This window comes from Leptopilina heterotoma, unplaced genomic scaffold (genome assembly GCF_015476425.1).
Source record: "Leptopilina heterotoma isolate Lh14 unplaced genomic scaffold, ASM1547642v1 Lhet_223, whole genome shotgun sequence".
Taxonomy (NCBI): domain Eukaryota; kingdom Metazoa; phylum Arthropoda; class Insecta; order Hymenoptera; family Figitidae; genus Leptopilina; species Leptopilina heterotoma.
Window position 1 is genome coordinate 862,580 of NW_025110941.1, and position 13,707 is coordinate 876,286.

Sequence of the window (13,707 nt, forward strand, 5' to 3'; positions counted from 1 at the left end):
GCCTCTGACTCGCTGTACCCTCAATTGAACCACAGCAGCCCAAAAGTATAGTTTCATAGCTGACAAAAAAATAGTCAGCAAGAGCGTATCGAAAGTCTCCTGCAGAACAAAAGGTCTCTGAGTAAGGAAAAACTAAAATTAGACATACATTTATTGCGTATGGCTCGATATTGTCCTTCTTAATTGCATCCACAAGTGTTTCCGTATCTTCAACCCTGTAAATAAAATAGGAATTTATAGAATTGTTCACTAAATTCTTGAATAAGTTATTAATTACCTTTTTAGTTATTAATTACATATTATTTATGTTTCAGCATATCTTTATAGATAATTATTTCTTGACTATCCAAAGCATAAAAAATTGTTTGAATTGATTTAAAACTTAAATGAAGACTTGTATTAGCAGATAATAGTTAACGTTTCTTGTAAACCTAACAATTTATACTAAGGGTTAAATGATTTAACTTAAATATCCATTTTTAAAATGTTTCTACATAGCTCTTACTAAAATCAATTAAAATGGTTATATGTCACTTTATGGTTTTTTTCCTATTTACTATATTAGTATTTGCCAGCAATTATTTCAGGTTAGGTTTTCAATGTTCTTAAATTAAATTTTTTCTACTTATTTATTTAATAGATAGATTGTTACAAATTACACAAGCCTGCATGAAAATAAAAGTTTCCGTTGTCTGAGATCGAGAAGCAATTTCCCGCAGTATTTTGTGCGATGAATCCAAATCTGGTAACGAAAACCACCCATCACGTCGGAATTTTGAGAAAAGTGGGGGAATTCCCAAAAATCATGTTCTTCGCAGTTTTTGAAAATTTCTATCAGGTAAATTCGACGTGCTAGAGACTTGTCATAGGAGTGATATTAAAGCTTTAACCATGTCAAAAATTTTTTTTAACAGTTGTCAAGCATAAACATTGACTGACACTGTCCGTAAATAAAACTATTTTAAAAAATTATTGGATTCGCTTAACCCTTTCAGTCCCATAATTAGGGCAATTGAAAAATATCTACAATAGGTATAATACCTATGGTTTTCGGGGTCGCTGATTACGAATCTAGAATCAGATTTTCAAAATTTTGAAAATTCAAAATGTCGGAGTCAATATGGCGGACTATAAAATTAAAAATTATTTAATTTTACTTGAAATTATCACTCAGGGGTTTTTAAGGTCGCTGATTACGAATCTGGAGTCAGTTTTTCAAAATTCAAAATGGCAGATCCAATATGGCGGACAAAAAAAAAATAAAAATTAAACAAATTTGCTTAAAAGTTGGCATTTGGATGTTTTTGAAGTCGCTGATTCTGAATCGGAAGTCAGTTTATCAAAATTATAAATGGAGGATTCAATATATTGGACGAAGAAATAAAAAACCATCAAATTTCTTGAAAATTACAGCTTAGGTTTTTTCTAGATCACAGATTACGAATCTGAAGTCAGTTTTTCTATCTATAAAATAATGGATACAATATGATAGTCAAAAATAAAAAATGGACAATATAGGACTGAATGCTGCTTCTTGGAAGTTTGCGGGGTGTGAAAATACAAATCTGGAATCATTCTTACAAAATTTTTAAATGGCGAATCTGATGCTACGACTATAACAACAATAATATTAAAAATAGGAGAGAAGTACTGTTTTTTTGTCGTTTGTCATTGTCCCTTTGTTTTCTCTTGATTGTCTTTTGTTTTTTTGTCGTTAGTCTTTTATGTTTCGTCACTTATTTTTTGTCGTTTGTTACGACAAATATAAAAATATTCAATAAATAAAAAAAATTAATAAAAGTGTTAAAAAATTTAATAAAAACATTAAAAAAAAATTAAAAGAAAAGAAATGAAACTATGCAATTGCCGGTCCCAAGCCCGTTTTAAAATAGAGGAGAGTGTTTCCAAATTCGTAACTTTTAATGTCCGCCATATGGATTTATAGACCCACTCTTTTTATAATTTTTAAAAACTGACTTTCGATTCGTAATCAGCGATCCCAAAAACCCCCGAGAGACAATTTTCAAGCAAATTTGTTTAATTTTTAAATTTTGTTTGCCATATTGGATCCACCATTTTGAATTTGCATATCTGATTTTAGATTAATATTCAGCAAACCCCCAGAATTTAGAAAATAACCATAATTTAAAGTATGTGTTACTGATTTAATTTTATAACAGTCAAGTTTAACGTGAAATAATGCGTTGCCGTGTATAAGTTTGTTAATAACAAAAAACATAAATAATATAGATTAATTTGTTAAAAAACTACTAAATCTTATTTGTAGAAACATAAAAATAAGAAATATGTAATTATTTAAAGTTTTCCTTTAAGTTATGTTAAAAAAATCGGTGGCATAAAAGGTGGTCGATATATCGACCACTGGGACTGAAAGGGTTAAAATTTGTTACTCAGGGATTTTGTGGGTCACTGATTACGAATATGTTGTCATATTTTCAAAATTTAAAATGTCGGGTACAGTAGGACGGACTACTTGATAAAAATCGATTAAAATTGCCTAAAACTCGTTACTCGAAGGTTGTCGGGTCGTTGCTTATAAATCTAACCACAAATTTTTAATTTTGACATCATATTTGTAATCAGCGATCCCGAAAACCCCAGAGTATTTATGGAGAGTGTGAGTCATTTTTTATGCTTGCCAACTGTTAAAAAAATCATTTTAGACCCCTGAGTAACAAGTTTCAAGCAAATATAAAAACCCATCAGATTTGCTTGAAACTTGTTACTCAGGGGTTTTTAAAGTCGCTGATTACGAATCCGCTATTAGTTTTCAAAAATTCAAAATGGCGGAAGAATTTAAAAAAATTTAACGGATTCACTTGAAACTTGTTACTCGGGGGGTTATCGGAGTCGCTGATTACGAATCTGAAGTCGGATTTTCAGAATTCAAAATGGCGGATTCAATATGGCCATATTAGATACCCTATTTTAAATTTTTTAAAACTTATACCAGATTCGTTAACAACGACCCCGATAACCCCCGAGTAACAAGTTTTAAGTGAATCCGTTAAATTTGTTAAAATTTGTCTGCCATATTGGATCCGCCATTTTGAATTTCTGAAAACTAATAGCAGATTCGTAATCAGCGACCCCAAAAACCCCCGAGTAACAAGTTTTAAGTAAATCCGTTTAATTTTTAAAAATTCGTCCGCCATATTGGATCCGCCATTTTGAATTTCTGAAAAATTTGCAAATCTGACCTCGGATTCGTATTCAGCGACCCCAGAAACCCTATTTAACTTCTATGACAAGTTTCTAGCAGGTCGGATTTACCAGGTAGAAATTTTCAAAAACTGCGAATAACATTATTTTTGGGAATTTTTCCCCACTTTTCTCAAAAATGATAATCTCTTTTTTTTGCTTGGAGTTTTTGTTTGTTTTATATCTAATTATAATGTTATATTATTATTGTGAACATTATGAAAATTGTGATTAACTTCTTTGTTAATAATATAAATATCAAACTAAATTTTTTCAAAATTTTAATAAAAGAATATTTGGGTCATTTTCAGTAAAAGTTTCACTCAAAAATTTTTTTGTATTAAAACATTTTTTTTTTTTTGAATTCTATATGAAAAATAAGTAAATGCGTGTTTTTTTATTTTTTTATTTGATCAAAATTATAAAACTTATGATTTTTTTAAATTTAACATCTTCGGAAGCAAAGGATTTTTGAAACACTTTTAACTCCGTTATACCAAAAGATAAAAAATAATGTAATATATAAAAATGACTTGTTTTTTCTTGAATATTTCAAATATAGGGTAAATGCACTAGTAGTCGGACACTTAAGGATACAATCTTAAATTATGCTTTTTTTCTTGAAATAGCAAATATCTACTGTGTTTATAAGCACATTATTAATTAAAGGAGTTCTTCAGGATTAAAAATCATATAAATTTGTTAAAAATAGTTGAGTATTTAATAAAATATAAACATTTTAATAAAAAATTACGAATGCTTTAGTAGTCGGACACTTTTTCCCCTTGTTTCTATAGCTGGAAAATTGAATTAAAGCATATTAGAAGTTATTAATATAATATTTAAACCCTATAAGTTTTAATATTTATGATTAATTGTCAACAAAACTTTGTGCCACTCATCGCGCTACTCGAAAATGGTTGTATCTATAGTCGGACACCATGATTTTTAAAGCATTAAATAAAATATTTCTTGTTTAATTATTTTCGAAAATAACACTATTTTAATAAAATATAAACTTCACACATTCGTCTAGTATACTTTTTAAAGCAATTATCACAATGCATTATTATTTATTTGTCAAAAAACACGAAAGTGTCCGACTACTAGTACTGTCCGACTATACCCGCACTTACCCTATATTAAAAAATAACTTTAATAAAGCGAAAACATTAAATAAATTGAAATTTCGTCTAACATGTGACTTTTCTCAAAAGCGAAGTAATTGATTTTTGATTTTTTTCTTCCATTACAATCACTAATAGATATAGAAATTTTTCCCACTTATGCCAAAGTGGTGTTCTTTAGGGTTCAAATTATATTTAAAATTATGACAGTAGTTGCACAGAGTTTTATTCGATTTTTACACTTTTTCAAAATGTAACCTTCAAAAACAAAAGAAAACGAATGTTTTGTGGTTAATTTCTCAATTTCCTTCTGTAAAATCTGTGCAACGACTGATATAATTTTAAATATAATTTGAACCCTAAAGAACACCACTTTGGCATAAGTGGGAAAAATTTCTTTATTTATCGGTGGTTGTAATGAAAGAAAAAAATCGAAAATTAATTACTTCGCTTTTGAGAAAAGTCACATGTTAGACGAAATTTCAATTTATTTAATGTTTTCGCTTTATTAAAGTTATTTTTTAATACATATTTAAAATATTCAAGAAAAAACAAGTCATTTTCATATATTTCATTATTTTTTATCTTTTGGTATAACGGAGTTAAAAGTGTTTCAAAAATCCTTTGCTTCCGAAGATGTTAAATTTAAAAAAATCATAAGTTTTATAATTTTGATCAAATAAAAAAATAAAAAAACACGCATTTACTTATTTTTCATATAGAATTCAAAAAAAAAATGTTTTAATACAAAAAAATTTTTGAATGAAACTTTTACTGAAAATGCCCCAATTTTTACTTTCAAAAAAAACAAAAATAATTAATTTTCATTGAAACTATATGATTAAAAATAAAATTTTTCTTATCAGAAATGGAATCAACAATTTAGCAAAATTGCTATTGCTAATATCAGTACTGATTTTCCATTGCTGAAGCAACTTTTTCAAAAATTTAAATGTAAAAAAATAATTCTTTAAAGGTAGAGGTTTTTTGTGAATTTTTTTTTTGTGAAATATTGATTTTATTCTAATGCCATTTGAAGAAAAAATTTTGTTGAGGCGCCACCCTCGCTTATTATGAACGTTTCCCAGGGCATGGGAAAAGCCTGTTGTTACCGTGGCTGAAGAACTTTGAATTTTTTTTAAATTTTATACAATTGCCAACTCTGGGACAACCCTGAGATCAATTTTTTCTTATTTTTTCATTTCCAAAACCATGGCTGAAGAACTTTGAATTTTTTTACATTAGCTGCCTCTTGGACAATAGTATTGCCGCGATACGAGACGAGGCGATAATTTCAACTATCTCGTCTTGTCTCGTTATTGTAGGTCAAATTATCGTCTCGTCTCGTCTCGTGTTTCGAAAATATTACACATTATCGTCTCGTCTCGTCTCGTCTAGAGTGTCGAGAATGATACACATTCTCGTTTTCTCTCGTCTTTTTCAGCTTTTTTATAGAAGTATTGTAAAAAATTTGACGTGTTTACACATTACGGAAAAATGACTTGACGATTAAGGTGAGACTTGGTAGTCTTTCAAGTATTAGTCTGGTTTAAAATTTTAGCCATATTGGAATAAAAAATGTTAAGCTAAACAATAGTTACAATTTATTTTCTAATAATCAAAAATGCAATTTTTTTTTTCTTGCATTAAAAAATATTTTTGTCTCAAATAACTGATTACTTGTTTTGTTTATTATCAAATATAAAATGCTGAAATGCTCCTATATGTCTTTATTCTTGGTTCGAGTGCTTATTAGAAAAAACACTGAAAAATGAATTAAATTTCAACTTTTAGTTGAAAAAGAGTGTATTTACTAAATATTATGTATAAAAAATATAATTTATATAAAATATTTATAATTTCTTATATTTTGTTTAAGAAATCTATTTAATACAACGTAAACCATAAAAGATTTTAGTATACATATATCTATCATATTTTATATAATTATATTAATCGTAACTATATTTTCAGAATAAAACTTTGCCATTTAAAAAAATTCTCGTCGAGAATTCTCGTCTCTCGTGACACCTCTCTCGTCTTGTATCGTTTTAGCGATAATTAAAAAAATACTGTCTCGTCTCGCCTCTCGCCATTATCGCGGCAACACTATGGACAACCCTGGGATCAATTTTTTCCGTTCTTTAAACAAGGCAAAACCGTGTCAAAGGCAGTTGCAATATATATAATTCCATTTTTTAGGTAATAATAATGATACTAATAGACAGGTAAAAAATTATAAAGAAAAACAATTGGTACCTAAGTAATTAATTGTTGAGTAATAATAGAATTAGTAACAATATTATGCAAGTCAGTAATTAAATAAAGACAATTAATTTGTTAATTTAATAATAAATTAGTAAATATTAATTACTTAATAATATTTAAGATAAAGAGCAATAATAAAATAGTAAAGAATTAATCAATAAATAAAATAATAATAAATGGTAAGTAAGTAACTATAAAAAAGTTAAATAACAACCTCAAAAAAGTAAATAATTATTTATTAATAAATCATAAATTTATTAACAGGTTTGTCAACGACATCTAAAATAAATAACAATAATAAACTAGTAAATAATTAATTGCTAAATAATGAATAAAAATAATAAACAAGTGATCAATTAATAAGTAATAAGAATAAATAAATAAAATAATAAATAAAATGAATAGTAATAAGAAACAAGTAAATAATTAGTGAATAATTAATAATTATTAATTATTATTAAATGAAATAAATAACAATAGTAAACTAGTAAATAATTCATTAATAAAATAAATAATAATAAATATGTTAATAATTGATAAATTAAAATCCTAAAATGATGATTAAATAAATCAGTAATTAATTAATTATAAATTAATGAATGAGTTAAATAATGGGAAGATAATTCAACAAAAATAAATTGAAATCTCAAAAAGAAGAAAAAATGTTTTAATTTTTTAGTTTTTATTAACCAAAATAATATATTATTTACCGCTTCTAGTTGAGATTTTTGGTTTGTAAAAAATTCCTTTTCAACAAAATTAATTTCCTCTTTGGCACTTACACATTTTAATGTTTCTTCTTTTTTCATAATAATATAGATTTTATCTTCGTCCAAAAAAAATAAACAGAACTTATTTTTTTAGATGCCATTTTTGACTTTTTCGAATCTTGTGACATTCGAATAGACTAAATTTAATCACATAAAACAAACGGAATTAAATTCATTCTATTCATACGTCACTATATTCGAAAAAGTGAAAAATAACATCCAAAAAACATAAGTTCTCTATTTTTTTCAGACGAAGATAAAACCAATAGCATTATGGAAAAACACGAAACATTAAAGTGTAAGTGCCAAAGAAGAAATTAATTTTGTTGAAGAAGGAATTTTTACAAAACAAAAATCTCAACCAGAAGCGGTAAATAAAATATTATTTTGGTTAATAAAAACTAAAAAATTAAATCGTTTTTTCTTGTTTTGAGTTTTCAATTTATTCTTGTTGAATTGTTTATGATTTAACTCATTCATTAATTTATAATTAATTAATTACTGATTTATTTAATTATCATTTTTGGATTTTAATTTATCAATTATTAACATATTTATTATTATTTATTAATTATTTATTTATTAATTATTTATTAATTATTTATTTATTAATTATTTATTAATTATTTACTAGTTTACTATTGTTATTTATTTCATTTATTGCATTCAAAGTTCTTCAGCCATGGTTTTGGCAATGAAGAAATAAGAAAAAGTTGATCCCAGAGTTGCCAATTGTATAAAATTTTAATAAAATTCAAAGTTCTTCAGCAACGGTAACAACAGGCTATTCCCATGCCCTGAGAAACGTTTATAAGCAAGGGGTGGCGCCTGGGTGTAGATCTTACTTGTCCCGGGGTTGCGCCAAGGTTGGTACTTGATATTTGAAACCATTATCTAGGGTGGTGCCGGCCTTGTGTCATTTTTACGCATTATTTATTAATAAATTAATTTATTTATTGTTGATGAACTGTTTTCGTTTATCTTTTGAATTCGTTTGTCTATCATTTAAGTGGAATTGTCTTCCCTCTAAACTTGAAAAACTTTAAAATATTTATGGAAGAGTGTAAAATATGTTTTTTGGCTACTGTTCAAACATTTAGGGTATGTCCAAGTTGTGAAATGTAAACAAACCAAAAGGTAAACAAACTAAACAGAGAAATCGCACTTTTACAACAGCCATTTCTCCTACAAAAATTAACATTTTTACACTTTCTATACAAAAATGGAAAATTAGAGTGTCAAAGTGTCCAATGAAATCATTTTTGACTATGAGCAATTAGTAAAATAACTAATTAAAATAACCTATAAAATAGAATTTTTAAGGCGTCGCGAAAAATAAACTGTTGGAGTATATCAACCGCACTGCCCATGAAGAAGTCTCATGTAAAGACTTCTTCATTAAGGTAAAAACTTCTTCATCGTCCGTGCGGTTGATATAGTCAAACACTTTATTTTTTCGCGACGGGAACTCTGTTGCTCTCTGCACATGCGCAGAGCGTACTAAGAATGCATTGACAGCACCATGTGGAAGTGCACATTTTGTTTTGAATGAAACTTAGTTGTTTTCTCATTTTTTCAGCTATGCAAGTTGTAGTTACCAAATTCAATACGCCAGTTCACCATTTTCATAAAGAAAATGTGAATTTATATTTATGTACGAAAATGAGACCTCGTGCAAAAATGATTCACTATTTGCTTCACTATTCGCTGTTTTGAATCATTTTTTCACAAGGTCTTATTTTTATACATAAATATAAATTCACATTTTCTTTATGAAAATGGTGAACTGGCGTATTGAATTTGGTAACTACAACTTGCATAGCTGAAAAAATGAGAAAACAACTAAGTTTCATTCCAAACAAAATGTGCACTTCCACATGGTGCTGTCAATGCATTCTTAGTACGCTCTGCGCATGTGCAAAGAGCAACAGAGTCTCAGATCGCGAAAAAATAAAGTGTTTGACTATATCAACCGCACGGACGATGAAGAAGTTTTTACCCTTTCTCTTGTAATTTCAAGGAGGAAAGGGAAAAATTTCCCCTTCCACATGTTGAAGGTTCAATCGCTGACATGGAACTTCTTCATCGTCAGTGCGGTTGATATACTCCAACAGTTTATTTTCGCGACGCGTCAAAAATGCTATTTTACAGGTCATTTTAATTAGTTATTGTACTAATTGCTTTTTATTGCTCATAGTCAAAAATGATTTTATTGGACACTTTGACACTCTAATTTTCCATTTTTGTATAGAAAGTGTAAAAATGTTAATTTTTGTAGGAGAAATGGCTGTTGCAAAAGTGCGATTTCTCTGTTTAGTTTGTTTACCTTTTGGTTTGTTTACATTTCACAACTTGGACTTACCCTTTGAATGGTAACACAACCCCACAAAAAACTTTTTCTCATGGCGCGACTGCAGTCAGGTTAATAATGAAAGAATACGAGCTATTTTTCAAATTGCAACCGCAGATTTTGCTTTAAAGGTATCGTTTGAAAAAATCCCTAAAAGTCAAAATTTCATATCCAAAATGGCGGATGTTTTAAAAATTGAATTGATTTACTTGAAACTTGGCACTTGTAGTAGTAATGCATTCGATCGATACGATATAAAAAACAATCGATATTTGTTCTTACATTATGTCAAAAAAAGCTATATTTTTTATTTGGGCATTATTTTTAAAACAATAAGAACAAAATACTTGACCAAATACATTCAAATAAATAAAAGTTTATTCATTAGAACTTTGTTGGTGTTTAATAATAAAGTTGACTACGTTTTTTAGTTAATTTATAGGAGAGAGTGGGGCAAACCGGCCATACCTACGGTTTTTTTACTCTTGTGACTAAACGAATCAACCGATTTTATTTTTCGATGGCTTGTTTGAAAGATCATTTACTTGCGCAACTTTTTCCCAGAGGCACCTATACTTTATCTTTTATTGTTTAGTTGCTGTGTTAACTTTAAAAAAATTTGCAAACCGGCCGGTTTGCCCCACCCCCATGGGGCAAACCGGCCAGTTGGGTTTTTTATCTATAATATTGCATTTTTATAATCTACAATAACAACAAACATAAAGAGTCATGTGAACAAGGGTTGTAATAATGTAAATAATAATACAGGATTGAATTTTAATTAAATAAATAATTTTTTTAAATAACAAAAAAAAATTTTTGAAAATATCAGAAAAACAATATTAAAGGGTCTAATTCTCATTGAAAGATAATTATTTTTCATTGAAAATAAATATTTTAATGAAAAAAAAACATTCTAATTAATAATAATTTTTGTGAAACTGTGATACAATGTAAATATCCTATGGCCGGTTTTGCCCCACATGCTCATTTTAAGAATTAATATTTGTTTAAAAAAACCGCTTTGCAAATTCATCAAAGTTTTTGATGGTAAATATTCCTGAGGTGTGTACCTTCAAAACCTAATACCTAATATTTGGAAATATTACACGATTTCCTCAGAATTTCCTTAACCCTTTCAGTCCCATAATTAGAGCAATTGAAAAATATCTACAATAGGTATAATACCTATGGTTTTCGGGGTCGCTGATTACGAATCTAGAATCAGATTTTCAAAATTTTGAAAATTCAAAATGTCGGAGTCAATATGGCGGACTATAAAATTAAAAATTATTTAATTTTACTTGAAATTATCACTCAGGGGTTTTTAAGGTCGCTGATTACGAATCTGGAGTCAGTTTTTCAAAATTCAAAATGGCGGATCCAATATGGCGGACAAAAAAAATAAAAATTAAACAAATTTGCTTAAAAGTTGGCATTTGGATGTTTTCGAAGTCGCTGATTCTGAATCGGAAGTCAGTTTATTAAAATTATAAATGGAGGATTCAATATATTGGACAAAGAAATAAAAAATCCATCAAATTTGTTTGAAAATTACAGCTTAGGTTTCTTCTAGATCACAGATTACGAATCTGAAGTCAGTTTTTCTATCTATAAAATAATGGATAGAATATGATAGTCAAAAATAAAAAATGGACAATATAGGACTGAATGCTGCTTCTCGGAAGTTTGCGGGGTGTGAAAATACAAATCTGGAATCATTCTTACAAAATTTTTAAATGGCGAATCTGATGTTACGACTATAACAACAATAATATTAAAAATAGGAGAGAAGTACTGTTTTTTTTGTCGTTTGTCATTGTCCCTTTGTTTTCTCTTGATTGTCTTTTGTTTTTTTGTCGTTAGTCTTTTATGTTTCGTCACTTATTTTTTGTTGTTTGTTACGACAAATATAAAAATATTCAAAAAATAAAAAAAATTAATAAAAGTGTTAAAAAATTTAATAAAAACATTAAAAAAAAATTAAAAGAAAAGAAATGAAACTATGCAATTGCCGGTCCCAAGCCCGTATTAAAATAGAGGAGGGTGTTTCCAAATTCGTAACTTTTAATGTCCGCCATATGGATTTATAGATCCACTTTTTTTAATTTTTAAAAACTGACTTTAGATTCGTAATCAGCGATCCCAAAAACCCCCGAGAGACAATTTTCAAGCAAATTTGTTTAATTTTGCTTCCTCATAAAGGAAGCCTTATAGTGATGTCGATTTCCGAATTTTTTAGAACCAATTATTTTTACAAATTTTCAAGTGTAGTATACATAATTCGTCGAGAGGAACAAATGTCCGGATGTATGTGTGTATGTATGTGTGTGTGTGTGTGTATGTCACCGATTCTTGTGGACAAATTTTCTCTTACACGTCTTGACGGATTTTGATAAAATTTTGTAGGTGTATTACGGTCACGAATACCAAAAATCAGACAAAAGGATTTTTAAAAATATCTGAAAAAAAATTTTTTTTCAACAATTTATTAATTTTTGAAAAAATTAATTTTTGGATTTTTTGAAATAACTTTTTTCTATATTAAAATTTTTAATAATTCTTGTCAAAATTGCATTCCTGACATAAAAACGAATCGATTCATGTATATAAAGTATATATTTTATCAAAATTTATAGAATTTATAAATATTTTAAATTTTCACAAAAAATTTAAATTTTGTATTTTTTGACAATTTATCTTAACACTTTAAAATAATTATTCTAAAATAAAAAATTAAACAATTGGTATATATTATATTGAGGAAGCTTAATGATCATGAAATGAACAACTTTTTAAATTTTGTTTGCCATATTGGATCCGCTATTTTGAAATTTTAAAAATTGACTTTAGAGTTTAGATTTGTAACCAGCGACCCCAAAAACCCCCGAGAGACCATTTTCAAGCAAATTTGTTTAATTTTTAATTTTTGTTCGCCATATTGGATCCGCCATTTAGAATTTTTAAAAACTGACTTTAGATTTGTAATCAGCGACCCCAAAAACCCCCGAGAGACCATTTTCAAGCAAATTTGTTTAATTTTTAATTTTTGTCCGCCATATTGGATCCACCATTTTGAATTTGCATATCTGATTTTAGATTAATATTCAGCAAACCCCCAGAATTTAGAAAATAACCATAATTTAAAGTATGTGTTACTGATTTAATTTTATTACAGTCAAGTTTAACCTGAAATAATGCGTTGCCGTGTATAAGTTTGTTAATAACAAAAATCATAAATAGTATAGATTAATTTGTTAAAAAACTACTAAACCCTATTTGCAGAAACATAAAAATAAGAAATATGTAATTATTTAAAGCTTTCCTTTAAGTTATGTTAAAAAATCGGTGGCTTTAAAGGTGGTCGATTTATCGACCACTGGGACTGAAAGGGTTAAAAAAAATTCGTAAAAGTGTAGAAAAAAACTAAACAATAAACTTTTGCTCCCAGAGTTGCACAAACAAAAGTAAAAAATGTCAAATATTGAAGAAATAAGGTATACTACACATGGTTGTTTTAAATTGCTAAATAGCACTTTTGACAATATTTCGCCATTTCGGAGATATTGACACCTGGCCGGTTTACCCACCGGGCCGCGCCGGTTTGCCCCACTTTCCCCTACAATTTTATTTTTAATTAAAAATTGATAATAATTAATGTCTACTTAATTTAACAAAATTAAAACTCAAAATTTAGTTAATTGTTTTTAAAATTAAATAGAATAAGAGATTTATTAAAACGTGATAAATTTAGCTACATTTTTTTACATTATGAGATAATTATTATCTTTTTTTCAGAAAAATTAAAGATTTTGTAAAATAATTGATAATTTAAAATTATAATATTTAATATTTATAATTCAATCAATGATAAACGAAATTTTAGGAGTTTTTTTGTAACATTTTTTTACTGTTTTATGCATTCGTAAATTTATCTTCAATCATGGTACACAATTGATTACGTTTAGGT

At 27.6% G+C, this 13,707-nt stretch overlaps 1 protein-coding gene across 6 annotated transcripts in view; it reads right to left on the reverse strand.

Moving 5' to 3' along the window:
* Nucleotides 1-13,707, reverse strand: part of LOC122502218 (titin-like) — a 128,887-nt gene that overhangs the window by 87,371 nt on the left and 27,809 nt on the right. For all 6 annotated transcript variants that reach the window (XR_006301621.1, XM_043612158.1, XM_043612155.1 and 3 more), the window contains one exon: nucleotides 149-215. Coding sequence is in view for 5 of the 6 variants with exons in the window: in XM_043612158.1 (XP_043468093.1) it covers nucleotides 149-215 (67 nt within the window). In the remaining variant the exon portion in view is untranslated. The remainder of the gene's footprint in view (nucleotides 1-148; nucleotides 216-13,707) is intronic.